This window comes from Phoca vitulina, unplaced genomic scaffold (assembly GCF_004348235.1).
Source record: "Phoca vitulina isolate PV1807 unplaced genomic scaffold, GSC_HSeal_1.0 scaffold15, whole genome shotgun sequence".
Classification (NCBI taxonomy): Eukaryota; Metazoa; Chordata; class Mammalia; order Carnivora; family Phocidae; genus Phoca; species Phoca vitulina.
In genome coordinates this window covers 26,242,595-26,268,469 of record NW_022589718.1, presented here as the reverse complement: position 1 = coordinate 26,268,469, position 25,875 = coordinate 26,242,595, and the positions used below count along the sequence as shown (strand labels likewise).

Below are 25,875 nucleotides of genomic sequence, written 5' to 3'. Positions count from 1 at the left end.
ACCTTGGTCAACTACGATGGGAGAGGAAATCAACTAGATTGCAGTTTTAAATATGTAGTGAGTCTTAAATAGTTCTAGAGCATTTTAACAGCATATCCTGAGACTAAAAATGGGATTTAACTAATGCACATTTTATACACATTTTACATATTTAAATGTGTAAAATGTTGTAAGCAGTTTTTATACGAGTGATTTTAGAGCAAATGATCCTAATATGGAGAACTAGTTGCCTTGATAAAATACCTAAATAACATTAAGTGTGTAACTTAGTGGAATAACCCCTCAGGCAGCTTTTATTTCCGAACTAAACACAAACAATCTTGGGAAGTTGCCAGTGATAGTAAGAACAGGTGGAATAGTAATGATCCCACTCTTATACTGAGGCAGGAACAGCCTGTAAAAAGTGTTCAAGAATTTAGTCAGTTGGTACAATAAACTTTTAAAAGGTGGGGAACATTATCCTAGAGTATGTGTCAGGAGGAAATCTCTGAATTATTAAAGTACTTTTATTTTGTTACAGCTGGAAAAAATGTTATACGTTCGCTGTGGAACAGTGGGTTCAAGAATGTTTCTCGTGTATGTTTCTTACCTGATCAATACAACTATTGAAGACAAAGAAATTGTTTGCAAGTGTCACAAGGTAGAATTTTTCATAGCTACTTCAGCAAGGATCCTGGGTGGAGTGTTCCCTATTTTGTGTTTCTTAGTTTACCTGTAACAAGATGAGCAGCTTAGGTGCTTGTAATCTATAACAATTTTTTTTTTAATTTACAAATTTTAATTAAACATTTCTTGTTTTTTTTCAATCATTTATAACTATTATAAATGATATACTATGGCTGTCATTGCTCAAACTTCAGAAAATTGGCCTCCATGGCTTTTTGTATGGTCAGGGGATTTGGGATCTTTTGCAAAAAGTTTAAGACTCTAAACCTATGTGTTTCCTTATAAAATCACACATTGGACAAAATCTGTAAGTTATACACTGAAGATTTTGGAGGATGGGAGGTCTCCCTTTATGAAATCTTTGTTCTGTTAGAAAGGACTATGGAAATTGTTGCTGCTAAGTGCAGACAGAGGGTAGAAATAAGGCCAGCGTGGTCATAGTTGGCCACTTGGAGGCCACTGCTGTCACCTCGTTGGTGTATTTTCTGTTGGTCTCTTCTCTATTTACAGCGGTTTGGGGGAGCCATGTTTTTATTTAGATTTAACCATATTGTCTGTAATTGCTTGTATCTTCTTTTAGTAATGGAAAATCACGATATCTACTGTCTTGTTAGTTTTACCTGTGTTGTTTTGGCCTGTTCTCAGGAAGTGGGCCCTCAGCCAGCAGAGGAGAAGGCCAGTCAGTTTGGCCATTTGTAGGAAGGTTATAGCGCAGATTCTGGGCCATCGGCTGTTTCGTGAGTCAGTGAGAGGCAACCCCATCCTAAGAGAGTTAGAAGTATGTCCCAAGTGGAAGGAGGGAATGCATTGAATATATCAAAGACTTCACCTAGCCCAATGGACTGGAATGAATCCTGGGGGGCAGAGGAGGAGGTGAGAGTTCCAGTCTCAGCGTGGCCTCCTAACCTGGTGCTCAGGCTAGCCACGGAAACCTCTGGCCTCCATTTCCTCATCTCCAAAACAAGAACAGTACTGTTCTGTGCAGCTTTAGAGTCCTCAGCCTTGGGTGTCATTTCTACTTCGGATAATGACGCTTCTAGTAGACTTGGAACATACCTTTTTAAAATAATTGTCTGCTCTGTAGTAATGATCCCGGAATCACACTACAGTGGTGTGCAGTGCTCTCTTCTCCTCAGGACGTGATATTACTGAGGTGCATGCCGCTTGTTCTTAATCCCCTTCCCCTATTTCTGTCATCCCCTCACCGCCCTCCCTTCTGGTAACCATCAGTATGTTCTCTATAGTTAAGAGTCTTTTGGTTTGTCTCTTCCTTTCTTCATTTGTTTTGTTTCTTAAATTCCACACATGAGTGAAATCATATGGTATTTGTCTTTCTCTGACTGACTTATTTCACCTAGCATCACACTCTCGCTCCATCCGTGTCATTGCAAATGGCAAGATTTCGTGCTTTTTGATGGCTTAATAGTATGCCACCGTGTGGGTGTAGGTGTACCTCTCATCTTTTTTATCCATTCATCTGTTGACGGACATTTGGTTTGCTTCCACAGTTCGGCTATTGTAAGTAATGCAGTAAACATAGGGATGCATATACCCTTTTGAATTCGTGTTTTCATATTCTTTGGGTACATACTCAGTAGTGGAATTACTGGATCGCCCGGTAATTCAATTGTTAATTTTTTGAGGAACCTCCATACTGTTGTCCACAGAAAATGTCATCCGCCCATTTTTTAAATTGGATTATTTGATTTTTTTTTTTTGGTGTTGGGTTGTGTAAGTACTTTATATATTTTGGATACTAACCCTTTATTGGATATGTCATTTGCAGACATTTTCTCCTATTCAGTAGGTTGTCTTTTAGTTTTTTAAAGAAGCTATTTATTCTTCTATCAGCCAGTCCATTCCCAAGATAAGCTTTTAAGGGACACTAATTCTGAGGGACAGAAATAGATGTTACACAAAAGAATGAATTGGTCAAATATGTTCGGTTAAAAGGTATTAAACAGATATTTGGACTTCAGGGTTTAGCACAGCATTGAATTTGCTAATGTGTGTTGAGAATTTCACAAAAGGCTGTGGTGGTTATCTTTCAAAATCATTTTACTAAGAAGGGCTTTTCTCATGGAATGTCTGTCTTACAGGTCCTAGTGTTACTTGCAAGACATTTTGGAAATTTAAATGTAATTTCTTTTCCCTTCATTGGATTAAATCTCATTTTTACCTGCATGTGTGTCTGCTTCGTAGGCCATGTGGAAATTTAAAGTAGGCCACATCGAAGCTACTCATTGAGTTGCTTCTTCATTTCCATATATCTTTTCGGTGGGGGAATATGAGGCCCTAGGCTTTAGATCATGGAACCCCTGCATCCGTTTTCAACCATCAATATCCTACTTACTACACGTTTTTAAAAAGTTAGCTTGGTGGTATTGAGAGGAAATATTTGAAGCATATAGTAATAATAAACATGGTTTAGGCATTCCACTGGTCCTGCATATGCATCGTCTCACTTCATTGTCAACAGCCCTGTGAGGATCGTGGAACTGAGACTCAGAGACCATGTCCCCTCCCCACGGTCACCTCACTGTGCCCAAAGTCCTCAGGGTTATAAGTATGTGTCCTCAAGGATTAAAACCCACATCTACCTGGCATTTGTACAGCCTTGAGTTTTTAATCAACATGACTTTTTTATTTTAAAGGGTTCTCACCAATGGGATGGGTGGTTTGGTTCCAAAGCCATAGTAACCCCATTGTTTAGTGAATAGACTCAGGGAGGAGACGTAGCACGTTGGTTAAGAGTACAGGCTTAAGGGTGAAATCTGCCTTTGTCACTTACTAGCTATGTGTGACCACTTCATCTTAAAATGATGAGTATAGGGGCGCCTGGGTGGCTCAGTCAGTTAAGCGTCTTGCCTTCGGCTCAGGTCGTGATCTCAGGGTCCTGGGATTGAGTCTCGTGTCAGGCTCCCTGCTCAGTGGGGAGTCTGCTTCTCCTTCTCCCTCTGCCCTGTCCCCCCCGACCACTGCGTGTGTACGCGTGCCCGTGTGCGTGCCCTCACACATGCATGCGAGCTCTTTTCCTCTCTCTCAAATAAATAAATAAAATCTTAAATTCTTAAAAAAAATGGCAAGTATAATGGCATCTGTTTCCTTGAGTTATTACGAACATTACGTAATGCTTGTATAGTGATTACAGCACTGTCATATTTTATTATTGTTACTATCATTATTATTAGTCATCTTGTGTTGAGTCAAGGTAAAGAACTTAGACAAAAAGAAGACTCAGATTCTAGGCTTGGCGCCACCAGCTTTGTGGGCTGAGGCCAATCATTTAACCTTCCTTAACCTCTGGTTCCTCTTCTGTAAAATGGTGACAGTGCCTGTCTTGCTCACTTTTACTAGATCCTGAGATAATTAATGTGTTAGAAAGCACTTTGCCATGTGAACTGTTACAAAACCATAAGATAATTTATTAGAAATAGCAGTCTGGTCTCTCTACATAGGTTTTTACAAATATTATCTGAGGGGAAGATCCTAGCTTCTTAATATATAAATTGGGATTATTTATTATCAGTTACAGATTGTGTCTTATACACCTTCTATTTTTAAAACTATTTTTAAGTTTAGAAAAGCCATTGAATGTGCCCTTTAAATTTTCTTGCAGGATGAAACTGTAACTATAGAAACTGTCTTTCCATTTGATGTTGCGGTTAAATTTGTCTCTACAAAGGTATGTTCCTGTGAAGCATTTTGGAAATCATTTCAGTTATAGAAGTTAACAGAAAAAGAAAATGGATTACTGTAGTTCCAGACAGACCTTTTGTCTTCATTTGTGACAGTTTGAACACCTGGAAAGGGTCTATGCGGACATCCCCTTTCTATTGATGACCGACCTTTTAAGTGCCTCACCTTGGGCCCTCACTATTGTATCCAGTGAGCTCCAGCTTGCTCCTTCTATGACTCCTGTGGATCAGCTAGAGTCCCAAATGGACAAAGGTGAGAATGTGGATCATCCCACTTAATTAGAAGACAGATGTGTGTGTGTGTGTGTGTGTGTGTGTGTGTGTGTGTGTGTGTGTGTAGGTTACCAGAGTAAGAGTTAGCTTTTTGCTAAGGGAGGGTAATTGAGACTGACACTCACTAAAGTGAATAAATTTAGAATTAAGGTAGAATTAGTATCACTTACAGTTTGCTTGAGTATACCTTGTTTTAAAAGATAAGATTTTTGCTACTATAAGGAAGTTACTCTTGAAAAATGTACTTGACAATAAAATATTTTTTCATATTTGGATTTTTTATAGATTATTTTTTTCTTATTTTTGTTTACTGTAATGTATAACTTGAAATGGTAAAAGATGGTTATTGAAAAAACTTGGGGGAAATATAAAAGAGTAGACAATACGTTTTCTAAATCAACTAAAACAGTATAGAGAAGAGATTTAAACCCAGGATATTACTTTTCTGGTGCATCATACTTTGGGCTTGTATACTTCTTGAGCTGTTAGGGAGAAAAAAATGAGTTTGAATGTTAACCCAAGCAAAATTGTGCTCAGCTATATTATAAGGGTAAATATTATATGCAAAAAAATCATGATATACTCTTAAAATCAAATATAAATGAGTCATTTGCTCTATTTGTTTATCTATCTACTACTGGACTTCAGTGTTACAAGTCATATAGTTGATTTGCAATACAGATTAAAATTAGCAGAGTAGTTTTAGAATTCCAGTGTATTTTTTTTGCATCTGGCCTATAAATAAGTTTTAATATCTATCAATAAATAATCAACAGATATTTATCGAGTTCGCTGTATGGCACCATGCTAAGTTCTCAAGACACCAAAAGAGCAAGCAGGCTTCATAGTCACTTCTGTGCATTTTAGGAAAGTCATCATAAAGGAGGATAGGTAAAGTAGGTAGGCAAACGGACAGACAGATAGATAAAATCAAACATGTCCCTAAACCTCTCTGTTTAAATGCTACAAATAGGTCCCACAGTCTGTGAAGTAATAATAATAAAAAACCCATTTTTGCTTTCAGAATGCCTTCATAAGTTTTGTTTCTCTGTCTTTGGAAACTTGGTTTTCTCCTGTGGTTTTGGAAGTCATTGCCTCTGGTTCTACTTTGTTTCTGTGTCCTCTTCTTCCTTTACTCCTCCCTGTGCCAACTTGGAACAATCACGAGATTTAGAGTCACACTGAACGAGATTCAGTTCTCAGTCCTACTGCTTGCTCTTTTGTTATGTTGGACTGTTCATTGGGTTTTATCATTTCTTAGAGTTAAAGAAGATCACGTGTATGAGATAGTCTGGATGAGATAATCTATATGAAAATCTCAGCCCAGTGCTTGTCTCCTTACAGCTCAACACAAGCTAGTTATTTGTCCATTCTTTGCTGACTCCTTTTCTTGCCCCTTCAATGTTGGTCATTTCCAGGATCCTGACTTTGGCTCCCTTACGTTTTCTACAAGTCCTCACCTGCCACACAACCTTGGGCCGCCTGCATTCCGCGGTCCAGCTAGAGGAATCTGTGCGCGCTTGTTTCCAGCGAGGGCCCATGGACACAAACTAGATGCCCTCCATGCGTGCACATCCAGCCCAGCCCCACGTTCTGCCTTCTCCGTGTGTCTTGAATCCAGAGACTGTCACCATCTCTCCTCTGGCCTTCAGGAATACCTCCTTAGCTGGTTTCCTCTTTGCCATTCTCTCCCCTACTCTGCCTTTCCTATTGCTGCCAGAGTTTGATTTCTCAAGAAACTATTCTGAGCGTGTTATTCCCACTTAAAAAGCTTCATGACCTTCCAGATCTTTCCCAGCGCAGCTTCCCTTTCCAGCTTCTTCTGCATCACCCTCTCTTCTTCCCCTTCCTCTTTCCCAGACTTCGACCAAGCCAAACTTTACAGTCAGCAAACATCGCCTCCCTCTGGTTTTGAACATGGTAGTACCTTGGCCCAAAACCCTTTCCTTTTTCTTTCAACCTGTTGAACTCTGGTGTGCTCTTCAGGACTCCTATAAGCTTTGACTTTTTGATCTTCCCAAGCAGGGCTAGGTCGTCTTCCTTCTTTACTCCCTGAATATCTTGTACATGTGATAACACTTAACCATTCTATCGTAATTATTTATTTGCAGTTATGGCACCTCCACTACGCTGTGTGCTCTTGAAGAGCTGGAGCCATGACGTCATCCTCTTTGTATTGCCAGCCTCATAGTAGTTGGCATTTAATAAGTGTTTATTAAATTAATGAATAATGTCCACCTTGAATTTCCCATTACTAGTTTTCTATTGCTGCTGTAACAAATTACCAAGTTAGTGGCTTAAAACAACACAGATTTATCTGAAAGTTCTAGAGGTCAAAAGTCCTAAAATCAAGGTGTTGGCAGGGCTGCATTCCTTCTGGGCTCTAGGGAAAATCCTTGCCTTTGCCCTTTTCAGCTTGCAGAGGCCAGTTGGATTCCTTGGCTCCCGGCTCCCTCCTCCGTCTTCAAAACCAGCAGCGTAGCATCTTCCCATGTTTCTTTTCTTGCCCCTGCTTCCATTGTCCTCTTTTTCTCAGACTCCCTCTTGCCTCCCTCTTTCCCTCATAACCCTCGTGATTACATTGGACCCAACTGGGTAATCCAGTAAAATCTTCCTATTTTAAGATCCTTATCTTAATCACAGCCGTAAAGTCCTTTCTGCCAGGTTAGGCAACATTCTGGGAACTATGATGTGGATATCTTTGGGGAAGGGGGTGGCATGGCATTATTCTGTCTCCCACCTCTAAGAACACCGGAACTCATGCATTACAAAATTTATGTTTGACATATTAAAAATAACAACTTTACTAGGTCATAAAGTTGACCCTAATGTTAATTGTTAATAAAGGTTATATCATTTTGGTTAACTTCCTAGAATTAAGGAGGACTTGGTGGAGCAAGGTGGGGCAGGGGGGAGGCAATATGAATGTCCCAGGTTCTAAAAAAAGGTATCTTAAGAGGTTTGAATTAATGTGTGTGGTTTTTTTTTTTTTTAATATTTTATTTATTTATTTGACAGAGAGACAGCGAGAGCAGGAACACAAGCAGGGGGAGTGGGAGAAGGAGAAGCAGGCTTCCCGCTGAGCAGGGAGCCAGATGCAGGGCTCGATCCCAGGACCCTGGGATCATGACCTAAGCCGAAGGCAGAGGCTTAACGACTGAGCCACCCAGGCGCCCCTAATGTGTGTTTTATTTACCGGGCTACAGTATCATTTCCTAGGCCTTAAAAATTATTTAAAAGTAGTTAATTAAAGTAGAAATTGGCCCAGCTTTTTTCCCTTTCTACCCACAACATAACTATTAATTTCTCACAGCCTTCTTCATTGGAGAACCATAAAAACAATTAGTTAATATTTAAAGACTTTGTTATTATCGTTTGAAAGTTTCACTCACAGATGTGCTAACATCGGCCCTCCATGGGCCCTGTTGCTGGCTTGCATTAAAAGAGGGGCCCCCCAGGGTGCGAAGGGCTGACAGGCAGGGAGACCTCGGGTCAGATGAGCTTTTGTCTTGTCATCAGGAGTTTAGGCTAAATTTGGCAAGAGGACAGCATCCTTGTGTAAGAGGTAAATAACCAAATTAGGCAATAACGAGGCACCATGTAAGGTGTTTCCATTTGATGGTGTCAGTAATGTGCATATGTCAGAGAAAGCCCGAGTTGGCTGGAATGACATTTTGAGTACCTTAAGGGTTAACTAAAAATTTCTTTTTCCCTACCGTGAAATGTTTTCTTTGGAGACATGAAATAATGGGGAGAAAGAAAAATAATCACCAAATAGTATTATCCTGACTCTAGACTTTTCCTTTTCATTAGTTCCCCTAGGAACTTGTCACAGACCTACAGCTGCTTCGCCTCTTTTTATTATAACGGAATATTGAGGACCTGGACAGGGACTTTGTGACCTTGAAAAAGTCACTTAACATCTCTGAGCCTTAGCTTTTAAGTCTCTATAAATAATGTATAACTGATAAAGTATTCTTTTTTTGTTCCACTACCGGAGGTAAAACTCTCCTTTCATAGGGAAAATCCTTGCATAAGGATTATAAAAACTATTTCTTGTAGTTGTTTTACAGACTGGAGAGAGTGCTAGTGAATGCTTTTGTCTTCGGTGCCCATCTGTTGGAAATGTTGAAGGTGGAGTAGCAACTGGGCATTATATTATCTCCTGGAAGAGGTAAGTTATATCAGCCCTGTCTTTTTTTCCTTGTATGTGCTATTCTCATGCCTTTATTATTTGTCATTGTCATTTAATATTTGAAAGCTTCTTTCAGTCCTAGGGTGAAGACTAGAAGTCATGTGCTATCACTAACCATTTGTCAAAAACACAAAGATTAAAAAGGATCATTAAACTTTCATTTGTATTTGTCACAATTTGTGACCTTATATACTGATGAAATTTTAGCCAAATGAATTCTTATGACAGGACCATTAAAAACATTAGGAGAAACTTCTCTTACTTACAGTCAGTAGGATTGTTTACATAGAAAACCCAAGTGAATCAACAAATTATTTGCATTATTAAGAGTTCCAGCAAGGTTGCTGGATATAACATTCAATATACAAAATCCAGTTGGCTTTCTATATCAGTAATAAACCTCCAGCAATGTACTTTTAAAATAGGTATCATTTAGATGACAACAATAATTATAAGGTAAGTAAGAGTATATCAGATAGAAAACATGTGTCACCATTATGGAGAAAATTATAAAACTTTAAAACATTAAAGGAAGTTCTTAAATAAATGGGGAAATATACAAAATGGTCTCGGGTAGGATTTGGATAGGTCTAATATTGTTTGTTCTATAGAACCAGTGCAGTTTCCTTCAAAATCCCAATAGCTTATTTTGGTTTGTTTTTGTAGAACCTGACACTCTTGATCATAAAGTTTCTATGGAAAGGCGAAACCTCAGAAATAGTCAAGATACTCCAGAAGAAAAGCTAGGCAAGGGTACTTGCTCTTCTAAATTCGCAGACATACTGTAAAGCTACAGTAGTCATTGCTATGGTATTGGCTTGGGGATTTGTAAATAAGCCAGTGGAAGAGAAGAGGGAGTCTAGAAATAGATCCACAGATCCACACATATGGAAATTATATTTGAGAGAGGTAACATTTCAGAGCAGTGGGGAAAGGATGAACTGTTTTACAATTAGTGGTGAACAATTGGGTGTCCATTTGGGAAAAAATTGGATCTCTACAATGTATATAAAAATCACTTCCAGGTATCCTAAAGTTCTAATTGTGGAAAGCAAAACTTGATTACTTTTAGTAAAAAATAAGAGAATTGTTTAAGACTTTGGAATAGGGAGGGTTCCTTCAAACAAGACATAAATGTATAAGCCACTAAAATTGATGAATTTGATTTGTTACAATTAAATTTCTTAGTTCATTTAAAAATGCCATGTAGAAAGTGAAAAGACAAAATACAAATTGGGAAAAGCTATTTACAATATGTAAAACTGATAATGTATTAGAATTCATATCAAGAACTTCTACAAATCATAAGAAAAACAAGTCTCCTAACAGAAAGTTGAGCAAAATCTTGAGTATGCGGTGTAAGGGAAAGAGAAGAAGCCAATGGCTAGTAAACATAGGTAGAGAAGCTTGACCTCACTAAGAATCTGAGATTCCGATGTGCTCCCACTAATTTGGAAAAATAAAAAGATTTAACAGTGCATGGTTTGTCAAAAGTTACTGTGGAAGTCTATGCAGCAGGACCAGGTAAAATTGAAGAAGTCTATACCCTATAGTCATAGAAAAGTCTTAAACATGCACACAAAGGATATATGTAAGAATGTTCATAGCACCTCTGATTATCATAGTCAGCAGTTAGAAACTAAATATCCATCAACAGGAAAATGGGTAAATCGTGGCATAGTCATACAATGGAATGTTGTGTTACCAGTGAAAATGAATTAACCAGAGCTACACCTGGTAACTTAATAGTAAGTGAACAAAGCAACTGCAGATATTCAGAATATGAACAGATTGCATGTATATAATATTGGAAAACATGTGAAACACTGTGTACTTCTTAGGGCTACACACATAATTTGGAAAAGTGTAAAGAAACGCATAGCAATGATAGATACCAAATTCAGGATAGTAGTTACTTCTGGGGAGTGCAAGCAGGAAGGGGTACATAGGAAGATTCAGCTACATTGTTATGTTTTCTTAGGCTGGGAGGTAGATACGTGATATTTTATGTTATTTTCTTAGCATGACTCTGTTTTTTTCCCATAAATTTTAGAACAGTGGATAAGATATATTAAAAATGAGAACGGAAAAATAATGTAATTTTGTTTTTAAAAAACTTTCTTTTCCCCACTTCTGAATTTACTAAACATTGAAGTTCAGTTTAATTTATGTTTCTAGGAATTAAAGTGGTATTGTGAAGGCGCTGCTTACTTATCCCCTCATGCCACTGTAGTACCGTAGAGACGTAGTTCTTAGTGATGAAGGGTTAGATGGGTTTTCCTGTTGCTTCTGCTGTATGATAACTTGCACAGAGTGTTGGCTGTTCTGCCTCTAGTTACAGACTCTCCCCAAGGGCTCTCCTTGGTCAGGTAGCAGCCAGCTGGCCCTGTAGTTCCCATTCTAACTGTAACAGAGGGAAAGATACTGACAGTTTCCTAATGGTGCGCACTTCTTCTCGGTAGTGCTGGAATGGCACTCTGTTGATTGATTATAACGTATTTTTAGTTCCTCGGTTTCTACTGTGTACTTCTAGAGTCGTTGTAGTGGTCCGCTTGCAAGTGGTCCCTGCTCAGCTGTGAGCCGGCTGCAGGGTGAGAAGGAGGTCTCTGTCACAGTGTCGGTCACCGCGCGGCCACCCACACTGAGAGCCTTTTGCTACCAAACACTGTGTTCGGGGGTGCGCCCCCTGGCGTGCTCGATTCACCCTCTGCCACTGGGGCCAAGCGGCAGCCGTGGGTTATGGCATTTGTGGATTGGAAACGTTCAAACCACAAACAGGATTCCAAAAGCTTTTCACGAAACAACTTCCATTAGTAAAGTTCTAGAAAATGTAGAAGTAATTTCTGTTTCCTTTGGAACACGTTGGTGCACATACACATTTCCTGTTTTTAACTTTTCGCGGGAAGCCTGGGTTTGAAAGCTGCCCTTTTCTGCCGCAGGACCTCAGCCGTGGGGAATGTCCCTGTCATCAGTACTGCCATCACTCTGCCACACGTGATCGTAGAAAACATTCCTCTCCACGTGAACGCAGGTAACGGTATCAGATTGTACTTGAGGAAGAGAATCCAGGAAGAATACCTATTTTAGCTTCTAAGGTTTAAAAAATTCTATTGTAAAAAATGCCCAGCATTTACAGAAGTAGATTCTGATCAGTCCTGTTTCATCCGTACCTCTACATATGCCTCCGACTCCCCTTATTTTAAAGCAGATCCCAGCTATTATTTCATCTATACATATTTCTGTCTGCATCTTTAATGTTAGTGGTTATTTTTCTAAACATAACACAATTCTATTATCATCACTGACCCTCTCCCCTCTCATACTGTTTCTCTCTCTCGCTCTCAAATAACCAAATACATACATAAATAAAATCTTTAAAAATTAGGGATAATTTCTTAATATTATCAAATTCCAGTGTCGCAATTTCCCTGGTCGACTCTGAAGGTTCTTTAGATTGTTTTAAGGTCTCGCGTTGCAGCTGATGGATGTCTCGTACTTTTGGAAATCTGTACTCGGGAAGACCCCCCTCTCTACTCCATCACGTCCTTCACCACCACTGCCTGCCCCTCTTCCCTGCTGTTCATCTGTTAAAGAAATGGAGTCGGGTGTCCTGTAGAGCTTCCCATAGTCTGGATTTTGCTGATTGCGTTGTAATCATTTTTGAGGGTCCCTGGGAGTTGGTGGTGAGATCTATAGTCTTGATCAGATTCAGGTTCAAGTTTTTGGCAAGAATACTTCATAGCTAATGGTGTGTGCTCCCATCAGGAGGCACATGATGCCTATCATTCCTTCTTGAACCGTGATGGATATTTAGGGAAATGTTTTATAGACTTGAAAAATTCCTAAAATATAATTCATCTCCTGATAGCCACGACTCTTTCTAGGTCAATCAGCTTTAGAAGGAGACTTGATTCTTTTGGGCCTGTTTTATCATAGTCCCATGGGCTGTTGTCCAATCAAAGAATTTTCTTATTTAGCGAGAGTGCAGTATTATCACTAATTTAAATAATCCTATGTCTACGGAATGAGATTCATTTACAAAAAGAACTCATAAATGGTGAACTATTTTTTTAACCAAAAGAAATGTGTCCTCTTTCTCTGCAGATCTGCCATCATTTGGGCGTGTCAGAGAATCCTTACCTGTCAAGTATCACCTACAGAACAAGACTAACTTAGTTCAAGATGTAGAGATTTCTGTGGAGCCCAGTGATGCCTTCATGTTCTCAGGTCTTAAACAGGTATAGGTCATATCTCATTGGGTTGCTTATGTAGATAGAGAAGTGTGGTCAGGAAATGGAGAGCTATATATAAGTTTTTACAAACAAACTGATAAGGCTGATTGTGGTCCCTATTATTTTGATAGGAAATTTTTAGCCACTTTTAGTATATGTACTGCCAAAGTGAGCACTTTTAGCCACTTTTAAAGATTAAGTATAATTCATATAGAGGTGGATTAAGTGGGTAGTAACCCTTTTCACATTGAGATCATACGTGTAAGTTCTTTCTTTTTATAAAACAAGAATTTACAAATCCTTGGACTGTAATAGGATTCCTGAAAATTTTAGACTTCCCTTTTATTACTACTGAGTGTATGTGTGTGTGTGTGTGTGAGTGTGTGTATTTGTGTCTTTTAACTGGAGGCCTAGAGGCCTTACTACCCATATTAAAAGCCTGATTCTCTGGGGCGCCTGGCTGGCTCAGTCAGAAGAGCATGCATCTCTTGATCTTGGGGTCATGAGTTCAAGCCCCATGTTGGGTGTGGAGCCTACTTAGAAAAAAAAAAAAAAAAAGCCTGATTTCTCTTCTGAACTATCAGTGAACCTTTTTAGAGATTTTTGATCTTGCACAGAATTTACTCATCTTTGGCACATTTAGACACGATTTTATATTTAAAATAAAAAATCGTTCAGGTGTTTTGATTCACTCATTCAAATCAGAGGTGGAAAAGTTCCTCACGTTTTTGAATGGAACATACACTTTCAGGCAAAACCGTATTTCAGTGAGAATTCTGTCTTCTGCTGTCAAAGTGGATAACAGACACCCCTCAATAGTCAGTAAATACTTTTCATCAACGAGGACATAACTAGAAGAACAAATGTGTCCTGATACTCAGAAGTGTCTACCCTGACTAGTCATCTGTGCTGTACATATTCTGAATGCTATGTTTGTTGTTAAATGTAAAATAGAATTATATATGAAACATACTGTAAGTCCATTCACTAATTTAAGTTTATAACGTAGAATATATATCATATTAGCTATTATATATTGGTACACGACATATATTATCTTTGACGCATGTACATACTATATGTACTCATTTGCAAATGAGGAAGCTTCTCTAGAGTGTCCTGATTTTTTTCACATATTGATTTATAAAAATATATGATGACAAACATCTTTTTTTCCCCTGACATCATTTACCTCGCCACAAAGATCCCCTAAAAGAAAACACCAGAAACAACTAGTTTGTCTTATGTTGACGTAATGTATACAAAGATACCTTTCTACCAGTTATCTCATAACCTACTGTGACTGTAAAAAATCTACCTGGTCTCAGACACAGAAAATCTTGATCCATGTCGTGTTCCCCTTTTTAAGCTGGTGCAAGTTGCCGTTCAGATCTTGGTAGAAATCACGCACATTTTTTTAATGCATTCATTATCTGTGTAGTCCCCATGTCATACTGATTCAGCCCTGTATTTTAGAATCTGTCTGGAAGGTGGAATTAGGAGAGAGAGAACATTTCACCAGAAAGATTTGGGTGTCCAGTCACTTGTGAATAATTAAGGGGTGACACTGTGAAGATGCTGTAAGCGTGTACATTTGATTGTCTTTCTCTACAACTTGTTATGCTATAGATTCGATTACGGATCCTCCCTGGCACCGAACAGGAAATGTTATATAATTTCTACCCTCTGATGGCCGGATACCAGCAACTGCCGTCTCTCAACGTCAACCTGCTTAGATTTCCTCACTTCACAAATCAACTGCTCAGGCGTTTTATACCTACTAGTATTTTTGTAAAGGTAAGCCTTAGAAATTGTCTGCTTTTTAAGTCTCCTATCTTGAAAACAAACCAGAGGTATTTCTTTCACGTAAGCTTCACTAAACAGTATTTTGAGACTGATAGCTTTGATTGTTCCGATATGAGTTTGGCAGTATTGCTGTTCCATTTCTATAAAGTTGCTATTATTTCACAGAATCTAATTTCAAAGGTTTTCATTCCCTTAGGTGGATAATGATTTACCTTCTCAGGATCCTTTGACCTGTTTTTTCTTTGGCTTAGTAAAGTATGTTTTTTTTTTTTTTTTAAGATTTTATTTATTCATTTGAGACACAGAGATACAGAGAGAGAGAGAAAGCATGAGCAGGGAGAGAGGCAGAGGGAGAGGGAGAAGCAGGCTCCTCGCTGAGCCAGGAGCCCGATGTGGGGCTTGATCCCAGGACCCTGGGACCATGACCTGAGCCGAAGGCAGACGTTTAACCATCTGAGCCACCCAGGCGCCCCAGTAAAGTATGTTTTTACATTGTAGTTAGTTTGTAACTAGCTTTTAGTCAAAATGGATCAGCTTTCTAAACATGATCCTTGAATGTTCCTAATTCTCTGTGTAATACTGGACTGGGGCCTTTTCTGAAAATGATCCTGTGTCGGAAGCTGTACTCGGGTTGAATGTTTTGATGTTTTACATGGGGACCATGTCCAGGTTCCTGGGGTAAAGGAATGTGTAGGATGGTCATGGTCGGTGTGGGAGAGAGTGAACCGGGCTGCGCGGGAGGTTCATTCAGCACAGCGCTCACCTCCACTGAAGCTGTTCTCGCTGCCTAACATTAAGGCTTCCCTCCAGCTGGTTGTGGGTTCCTCTAACTCAGGTATACGTGGATATATGTGCGTCCTGTGCACCGTCTTCTGTTTTAACTTTATACTCACTTTTGGAAGGACATGTCACATTGCTTCCTCTTGCCTCTTTTGTGTCTGTCTTACTCAAGTTTGGAGGAACTGTCCCTTCTTTACATAATCTGGGATGGGGTAAATGATAAATTAGTCTGTGTTAATGTATCCTTTATAATCTTCCTAGCTTTTATCTTTCCATCTGCAAAACAATAATTTATTAACGTTTCCAAGCACCATACTTGTAAATTGTAAAAGAAAAATCTCATACTTACAGATCTCCTGTGTTTAAACAGTGGCTTTTTAAAAAGACTTATTTTTTTTTAGAGCAGTTTTAAGTTCATAGTAAAATTGAGAGGAAAGTACAGAGATGTCCCACATAACCTCTGCCCACCCCAACAGCAGTTTATTTTTATTTTTTAATATTTTTAATTTTTAATTTCATTTAATTTTTTAAATTTTTTAAAAAGATTCTATTTATTAGAGAGAGAGTGCGTGCACACAAGAAGGGGGTGGGAGAAGGGGCAGAGGGAGAAGCAGACTCCCCGCTGAGCAGGGAGCCCGACTTGGGGCTCGATCCTGGGATCATGATCTGAGCCGAAGGCAGACGCTTAACCCACTGAGCCACCCAGGCGCCCCAGCAGTGGCTTTTTAAACATTTCCACCTGTTCACATTCACAAGCCATGTCTGTTGCTGTTCCTCCTGTCATGTCTGAGGTCACCCTGCAGGGGAAAAGTCTTAAGACCCGGGTGGGGAGCAGTGGCGGCATGGGTGACCTTCTGAAGCGTGCTATTCCCAAATTCAGAAGTACAGCTTTAGTTAGCGTGGGAGTAGGTGTCCGCATAGACAGAGCTGCACAAACATCGCCTGTTTGAGATGTGAGAGTTGATCATTTTGGGGAATCAGGATTTCGGGTCCACCGATGAATCTCTTTCATTCCTTTCCCTGTAGGGCTCGGTACACCCAACCTTTATCCCAGCTCGTGCTAGTTCAAGTCTTCTGACGTTCTTCCACAGTAAACCTCTTCTGGGTGGTGCTTAAATCCGTTAGGAAAGGTTCCAGGAAGATAAACATTTGTAAGTTTTAGTATAGCTAGCATGCCCTTTCCTAACTGCCATGCTCTTTTTTCTAAATACAAGTACTACCTTCTAGTAACTTGACTGCTGCCGAAAAAGTTGGCTGGGATCCTCAGAGCCGGCTCCTTTATCAGCTGGGAAATCTTAGAGTGACAGTTGTTTGACCTGTCATGCTAAGGACAGTGACTGAGGATTACCCTTTTCCCACTTAGTGAAGTCTTACTGACTCAAGTTGTACATCCCTTCACACCTTTACTAAACTCTAGAGCTGTGCTATTCCAGTACGGTAGCCACTACTCATGTGAGCCCTACTGAGATGTAAATTACAGTTAGTTAGAATTTAATTTAAGAGTTAGTTAGTTGCACTAGCCGCACTTGAAGTGCCCAGTAAATCAGTGTGACAGGTGGCTCCCATGTTGGACAGCACTAACTAACGCTTTTCCATCATCACAGAAAGTTCTCTTGGACAGCGCTGCCCTACTTCAAGGCTGGATTAATATTTTTATTCCTTTGAAAAGTAGATTCCAGTTTTCTAATTGCATGATGTTCTTGTCTTCTGTCCCTGTTTGTAAAGCTGTGTTTGGTAAGGATATAATCAGGTTGAGCCATTACTCCGTTTCTTTTTTTAAGATTTTATTTTATTTATTAGAGAGAGAGAGAGCACAAGCAGGGAGAGGGGCAGAGGAAGAGGGAAAAGCAGACTCCCCGCTGAGCAGGGAGCCAGACGTGGGGCTCGGTCTCAGGACCCGGGGATCATGACCTGAGCTGAAGGCAGACACTGAACCGACTGAGCCACGCAGGTGCCCCCATTATTCCGTTTCTGAAACTGAACACCCTCTATCAGTACTAAAGATTATGTGAAGTGCAAAAGACCAAGCACCTGTTCTTTAGTTCATTCCGTTCCTGCCTTGAATGTCAGAGGCCTAACTTACACACGTATGCATGCATATACACACACATGTATATGTATGTACACACACATACACACTCACACACATACATGCGTAAAACGTACAGCAATACAACTGAAAGCGGGAGTGCTCCCTCCCTGTCTCAGGGAGTCTCACCCGAACCATTCTGCTTCAAGCCCAGCCAGTGGCTTTTGGTGATGGTGTTGTAACACTGTTCTATTTTATGTCCTGAATACCATCTCATGCTTTTCCCACAAAGGTCTGCTAATGTACATCTGCTTAGTAAGATTATTTGCAAGAATTTCATTTTTTCAGTTCCTTGATGACTCCCTGAGGTATTGCTAACCTGTCAGAAGTTTTACCCCTAAGTACAGTCAACGATAACTTTTATTCATTTGTAGCCTTTACTCTTGTGATATGATGTTTTAAGTTTTTTTTCAGTGACCTTAGGGAAAGGGAAATTTTTGTTTTTATCTGCTGCTTCCATCCTTGTAGTGTTCATTGTTAGATATTCTAGTTCATTGTGAATTGCTCTTTCTTACAAACAGGAGATTGGGAGACCTTGAATCCCCAAGGAACTTGTCTGTTAGCTCAGGTTTGTGGCCTTCTTCAAGCATGGGATGCAGGAGGGCCCTGAGCAAGAGAGAAAATAAAACTAGCCCTGAAGCAGGAATGGCAAATGGGTTCCCTTTCACACGCTCCCGGCGCGCGATCAGTAGCTGCTCGGACCCAGGGTGGAGAGAATTAGTGACTAGTGTAAATGAGGCGGATGCAGCCAGTGGAGGTATGCGGTCGTCTGGCAGTGTAGGTGTCTGGGGGCAGAGGGGACGGGGGCAGCACCTTGGCCCTGCAGCTTGCGCCCCCAGCCCCCAGGTTCAAGTGAAGCGAGAAGGTGGGGGGAAAGAAGGAGAGAAACAACTGTGATTTTGATACTTGTACACGTTTAGTCCATTTTTATGAAACAGTTCCAAGAATTTCGAAATCTTTTCAATTAATAGAGCTTTTATTGTTACTGTCTTATAAACCCGTCTTGTTTCCCCTCTTTCAAGCCACAGGGCCGGCTCGTGGATGATACCTCTATTGCTGCCGCATGAAGTTCAAGACTGGCCCTCAGCTGTTCTCACAGAGAAGGTGGACGGAGCTATAGAAGTTTTTCATTGTGAACTGTAGCTTTGATCATGGTAAAAGTTAATCTTTTCTATTTTTTAATGGATGTTATACCAACTCTTCAGAGGAACTCATGCTTAAAATATTAGGAAAATCTATCCTCTCTTATAGTTTCACTAATAAATATTTGAAATCGCTCAGTGTGACATGGAAGGATGTCTGACCATTGTTATTGTTGGAAGTCGTTTTATGAATAGTAGGTTCTTAAAGTAAGTGATTCGCATGTGCAGTATCAGAGGAAAAGGGAGCCTCCCAAACAGGACTGGCCGTGGGGAGGAAAGTGCACCTAAGCTGCCCCAGGGAAGTTCCGAATCCCAGTGCGTCGCTGTCAGAGTTGGCTGAACCGGAGATCAGCCCGTCCTCGTACATTGAATTGAGTGCTCAGAATCCATGCATCCCAACTCGTAAGCAGTTGTGTGACTGATCCAGAAGATTTCCAGAAAGTTTTAATCAAAGCAATTTAATGTGTCTAAAAAAATCTCTGCTTAGTGTCAAAACATGTGAAAGAGGTTCAGTTTGCAGCCAAAACGTGGATCATTTATGAAGCAGGTTTGTATTTGTAAGTGTGTTGACAGATCTTCGTCTCTAAGAATCCAAGCTATGGGGAGGTGATTATAAGCTTAATTTCTTAAACTAAAAGTTTTGGAAAAGGATGCAAGTTCTAAATGAGAGCTTTTAGTTATATTGTGCCGTTTCAAAAGGAACTATTTAAAACTCTTGGAAATTCATGTAAATAAAAATCATATTGTGATAATTTTCTTCTGTTAAAATATCTTAATTTAAAGCTTACCGGATTTCATGGAAAATTTTATTATTTAAAAGTGTAGGAGTTGTAAAAAGGAAATAGTGATGTAAATAAATATGTTCTCTTTCAAGGACACTTACATGTATCTTTCATTTATTTTGAACTTGTTTGATTTCAGCTTCACAAAGCCGCTTTTACTAAGAATACTGTTGTATGAGGTCTAGGGAGAGCATAGGATTGGAAATTGGGAGATCTGCGTTCTAGAACAGGCTCTCCTAGCCTTCGGGGAGACTTGGACAGTGGAACGGGCGCTCTGTCTCAGGAGGACACAGGTTCCCTTCATTCTCGGCTTTTCAGGTAGAGACCACAGGAGCTTGTCTCCACAGTCAGATTGTGCAGGATCAGATCCCAGCTCTGCTGCTTGCCGGGGACGTGCTGTTCAAGTCAGCCCCCCTCTGCATACCTCGGTCTTCTTGTCCGTAAGGTGTAGCTGATGGTAACACCCGTCCCCGAGCCTTATTAGGAGGAGGATAACAATACAGGAGGAGAGCTTGGGAACAGCGGCTGACCCACAGTAGTGCTCAGCCAGGGACAGCTGTATTATTATTAGTATTATTATTTTTAATGGGAAGGCTGAAAAGAATATGCCTGCATCTACCAGAGGGTCTGTGTTAGCAGAATGTCAGTGTTTGTATAGTTGAGTACATACATGAGTACAGATATGTGTATATGTGTAAATGTCTAAAACTGAAACAAGATCATGAAATACTTACATATGCTCATATGCTCTTATATTTTATATCCTCTTCTGTTTTGTTACAAAACATCCCTAGTGTAACCTACCAAAGTGACTTCCTGACCCACTGATGGGATATAATCTGCAGCTTGAAAAATTCACAGGTTCCTTTGAATGTGAAGATGGTCTGGTGCAGGGCTCATGTAATAAAGATCGCAGATGTTCACACTGCCATCGTCAGACACGAAGTAGGTGTTAGAATGAATCAATCACCGGCATGCACCTTAAAATTATTAGCATTGACGTCCGTGTGGTCTGTGTAACTCTGCTACTCTAAATACACCAAATAAACAGCTCTGTGCTTTCCCTCGACCATCCTCAGAGTTGGCAATAGAACATCCCTTTCCCAACCGGGACTTCTCCCATATCATGAATTCTACTGTGAATATATTCTGTTTTCTTATTTTTAAATTGAAAATTTTAATTCAAAAATACATGAAATCATCATCTTCCTTGGGTCCAACAAATCAAAACTGTCACCGTGTTGCAGGAGCTGTTAATGAACTCAGGTTACAGGTGTTGGGGAGAACCTCCCGGCCTTTCCCTTCCTGCCTCTGGGCCATCAGCCGCCATCATTGTCCGCATGAAAGTCTCTTACCTTCTGTTTTTTACTGCATGCCATCTGGTTCTCAATATTGCTCTCTACCAGCCTAACACACCACTCGGGGATATGTTTTTAATAAAGCATTATAAATCTGGGGGAGGGATACACTGAAGTTTGACCTCCTATATCATGAAGGTAAGCACTCGATAATCAGAGATGAGATTATCGAGTGTCAAGTGTGAGGAAGAGGAGGATGATAATATCCGGGGGAGAAAAAATTCTTAATTTGCCTAATTTTGTATTTTATGGTCCTAAAAGTTATATTTGCAATTTCAACTCAGTTTTCCTCATAAAGTCTTAGGTTCCTTATCCTTGAATTCTTTAAAAGGTTTTATGGAGCATGACTCCTAGAGTGGATTTTTTAAAAAATGTTTTCCATGTTACTTGAAGGAAGGATTCTTTTGTTTTAATTCAGTCCTTTCTCTTATGGCCCATATTGTATCTCCACCCAGAATATAAAACGTCTTCCAGTCGATACTGTCCCTGATAATAGCTGTTAAGAATTCTGAGTTGGGATTCCCACGTTGGCACTGTAATGAGTGACAGGCCGCTTTTCAGTGGAAAAGTCAGGCTTACCCTTCTAATGGGGAGGGCTCATGTCCCAGCAAATACCTTTCTGAAGCTCCCCCTCTTGACCTAAAACCCCTGAAAAGGCACCTTAAGTGTCCCAACTCCTAGTGTAGAAAATACTTAGGGATGAGTTGTATTAATGGTACAGTAAATACATAGCTGTGACTATAATTTTCAAGAAGCAGTGATGTGCAGCATTAGTGATGAGAGAGTGTTAAATGAGTACGTGACACCAGATAGGGATGTGCACTTTCTCCTGTCCCCCTCCCCTTTTTCTCATGCTGTAAATCCTCTCTAACTGAAGTGTTATGAATGGATGCTAAGTTAAAAATCATGGATCCTGTGCATTAAGATATATAAGAAAACAAATTCACATTTTATTTTATTATCCTGGCATTTCAGATGCCTTTTTTTTCCATGCATATGGATTTGTTTTGAAACATTTTTCACAAATGATACTCATGCCATCCTTTGGTGAGCTCCAAAAATATCTTCCTTTTATTTTAGCAAACAATGCCATTCTCAGACACATCTGAGCCCCATAAGACTCCCTAAATGAGTATAAAATCCCATGTTTTCGTGAAAAATAAATTCATTGTTTAATTATACTCAGGTTTTCTCAAAGATCCCATTTGTGAGAAACTTTCTCTTCCACTCAATTTCCTCATGCCTGTGTCTGCTTTCTGAAGCATGTTTTACCAGACAGGGAAGTAGAAGCGAAGTCAAAGCATTTTTAAAAAATTCTGTTTTCTCTCCAATTACTGAAAGAACTCCTAGCAACGTTGAAGTTTATTTTTTATTTATGTAATTACAACCCTTATTCAAGGTATCAGCATGCGTGGCAAATGGGATCTTGCAAATACTATCTTTATTAGGTTGGGCAAGATTTCTAAACTATGTGTGTTTCCCAAGTGATGATTGCCAACATTTATTCAGTGCTGTCATGTGCCAGTGATGTTCTTACCTTACCTCTTTAATACCCCCAATAGCCTAATGTGTAGGAAACATTTTAAAGATGTGTAAACTGAGGCACAGAGAGCCAGTGGTCTGGTTTTCTCTTGCTGCAGAACAGATCACCCCAATAGTTGACGGTTTAAAACAACAGTCATGATCTTTCACGGTCATAGTGGGTCAGGGATTCGGGAGGGGCGTGGCTGTGCAGTTCTGGCTTGGGGTCACTCAGGCGATTGTGGTCCGACCGTAACCGGTTAGAATAGGCGGGAATGGAACCAGGAGCTGAAGCGGGCGGGGGCTAGCTGGGAGTCTGTGCTCATCGAGTCTCGGGACCTTTCCAGGGGTCTGGGGGCTCCAGCGTGAGGGCCCCAGGCAGCAAGGTGGAAACCACCCTGCCTTTTGTGACCTCACCTGGGCTACCACGTAACAGCACTTCCACTGTGGCCACAAGCCCACCCGGTTTCAAGAGGAGGGAACATAAACTCCACCTCCAGATGGCGAAACGGGAAGAACACTGTGGGACAGGAGAAACTGCCACCGGCTCCGGAACATACAGTCCGTCATACCAGCGACACCGCAAGTGGGGGCAGAGCTGGGATTCAAGTCGAGGCACTGCACGCGGCCACCATTCTAACGCTGCAGGTGCTTGGTCCTAAATAATGAGTCTTGGGCTGAGCATGTTTTTGATGACTGAGGCATTGTGCATTCTGTGAGTTAAGACCTATGTTCTTTTTTTTTTTTTTTTTTTAAAGATTTTATTCATCTATTTGACAGCACAAGCAGGGGGAGCAGGAGAGGGAGAAGCAGGCTCCCCCCTGAGCAGGGAGGCCAACACGGGGCTTGATCCCAGGACCCCAGGAGCATGACCTGAGCCAAAGGCAGACGCTTAACCCATTGAGCCACCCAGGTGCCCCAAGACCTATGTTCTTAAGTCTATGGCAATAAAGCAGCTGCCCTTACTCACACATTTGAATTCCAAGTGTTTCCTGACCACCTACCATGGGCCAGTTTCCGTGCTGGTTGCTAAAGCCATAAAGGACACCCCATTCTTGCAGACCAACGGGGGAAAATGCCATTGCAAATAAATTCCACTACAAGGTGATAAATGCAGAAGTGGGTGTAAGACTGGTGAACTGATGGGTGTCTGGGATTTGTTTTAAAATGTTCCGGGGTGGGGGGGGGGGCTGGAAAGAAACAAACTAGGTCAGAGAGAAATAAGATTTGAAAAGTGTTGGTAATTGCTAAAGGTGGGTAAAGGGGTGCCTGGGGGGCCCATTTCTTTCTATTTTTGGATATGTCTGAAAATGCACGCGATTAAAGAAATACTAAAAATACAAGGGAGAAAGGAACCACAGTGGAGGTGAGCATAAGGTGGAGGTGAGGAAGCTGCAGGGAGGCCAGGGCTCCTCCAGGAGCAACATCGGAGTTGCTTTCATATTTGTAATAAAATGATTGTGCTTCTCTTGTATGGAAATGCATTTCCATTATCCTTGAACAGATACTGTTAGGTGAGTTGAGTTTGGGAGGACATATACAAGTTGGTAAAATAAAGCAGGGAAGAGCTTTGCAGGTGATGAAGGGTATGCTGGCTGGCATCCACTCCTTCCAGCACCGTGGCATGCCAAGTGCTTTGAGCGTAGGCTTGTCAGTTATTGAGTCAGCTAGCGATGTTTTCCTACCTGCGAGGTTCACATTCAGTGATAAGAGAATTGGAGGGGAGAGAATGAAACTCACCACTGCTCCTGGGGAACGGGGCTTTTTCCATTGGCATTCAAGGACTTTGGGGATGAAGCTTGTCTTCTTTTCAGTTTTAAAATGCTCATCAGATTGAAGAACTGTATCGTTTGAAAACTGATCTTGGGTGATCATCAACAACCATTGCCTCAGCAAAGGACTGAATCTCAAGTGCCAAATTTAACTGGAAGGAATAAGCAGCTCTATCTTCAAGATGAAATATGGAATTATTTAAATACAAGATGGGAGGAGCTCTGTGATAGCCCATGTTTATCAGAGGTGATCAGGAACCCCAGGTACTCAGACGACATTTACAATATTTTCTTCACTTCTGATTACCCTCCCTTTATTTCATCTTCTTTATCATGAAAATAACCAAACAGGGCACCTGGGTGGCTCAGTTGGTTAAGTGACTGCCTTCGGCTCAGGTCATGGTCCTGGAGTCCCAGGATCGAGTCCCACATCAGGCTCCCTGCTCAGCGGGGAGTCTGCTTCTCCCTCTGACCCTCTCTCCTCTCATGCTCTCTCTTAAATAAAAATCTTTAAAAAAAAAAAAAAACAAACATCCACAAAAATAGAGGCTATAACACATATCCATGCTTGTACTCAGCTTCAATCCCTATCAATACTTGGCTATGTATTTTTAATTCTCTTAGATAATTTCACCCAGAAATAAAAGGACTTTTTAAAAAAACCACAATGCGTTATTACATCTAAAAAATTACCAAAAATTCCCTATGATTGTCTAATACACAATACGTATTCAATTTTCCCTGACTGACCAAGAAGTCTTTTTATAGTTTAATCAGCATCCTAACGAGGTCCTCCATTATGTTACATCTCTTCACTAACCTATAATGTTATTCAAGAACTTTGGTTTTTGTTTTGGTTTGTCCTCTCCTTCCCCCTCTATTCTGTGTAAAAATCTTCTAAATGGAAAGCTGGAAGACAGGAATGTCAGGTTGGTGTGATGGCTTTATGACATTTTTCGTAGCAGCTTTCATCTTCTCTAAAGGAGACCCAGCACCCTCCATCTGAACAGAGGGATATTTGTGCCTATGTTCACCTGTTTAAAGCTTCTGCTTTGAAGAATAAAGTTTACAAGGAATCTTCAGCTGTATGGATAAAATCAGTGAGATAACTTCAAACTGATACTGATACCAGACATTCGTTCCTGAGAACCTTTTTCAACCATACACTTAAAATCAGCATTATAGATGTTCTAAATGATTACCTTGGGAAATTAGCGTGTGAGCCTGACAGGGAAGAAAGATGAAATTGTTTAATGGATGTATTTCATACTGATTATTTAAAAACAAGTAATCATTACATGATGGATCTTTCACCACACACACCCACACATGCACACACATACCATCAGAAACTGCTAAAAAATTATTCAGAACACTTGTTAAATAAAGACAGTAAGGCAGCCTTTATTCAAGAGGGGCTACTGCAATGGGGCTTTGTAGGGGAAAGAGGTTGGACTCAAGGAAGTTGGACTCTAATAAGGACAAATGGGGATGTATGGGCAAGGCACAGGGTGGGGGTCAGTGGATGGAAAATCGCCAAGAAGTAAGGGTGAGGGGGATT

At 40.4% G+C, this 25,875-nt stretch overlaps 1 protein-coding gene across 2 annotated transcripts in view; it reads left to right on the top strand.

The window, feature by feature from the left end:
- Nucleotides 1-20,767, top strand: part of TRAPPC11 (trafficking protein particle complex 11) — a 47,023-nt gene extending 26,256 nt beyond the window's left edge. Inside the window, exons 23-30 of one of the 2 annotated variants that reach the window (XM_032413680.1) lie at nt 521-640; nt 4,286-4,351; nt 4,461-4,617; nt 8,700-8,811; nt 11,772-11,863; nt 12,937-13,070; nt 14,694-14,861; nt 18,762-20,767. In XM_032413680.1, coding sequence (XP_032269571.1) covers nt 521-640; nt 4,286-4,351; nt 4,461-4,617; nt 8,700-8,811; nt 11,772-11,863; nt 12,937-13,070; nt 14,694-14,861; nt 18,762-18,806 — 894 coding nt within the window. In that variant the 3' untranslated portion in view covers nt 18,807-20,767. The remainder of the gene's footprint in view (nt 1-520; nt 641-4,285; nt 4,352-4,460; nt 4,618-8,699; nt 8,812-11,771; nt 11,864-12,936; nt 13,071-14,693; nt 14,862-18,761) is intronic. The other variant, XM_032413681.1, reaches the window with a different exon arrangement.
- The last annotated feature ends 5,108 nt before the right edge of the window (nt 20,768-25,875 follow it).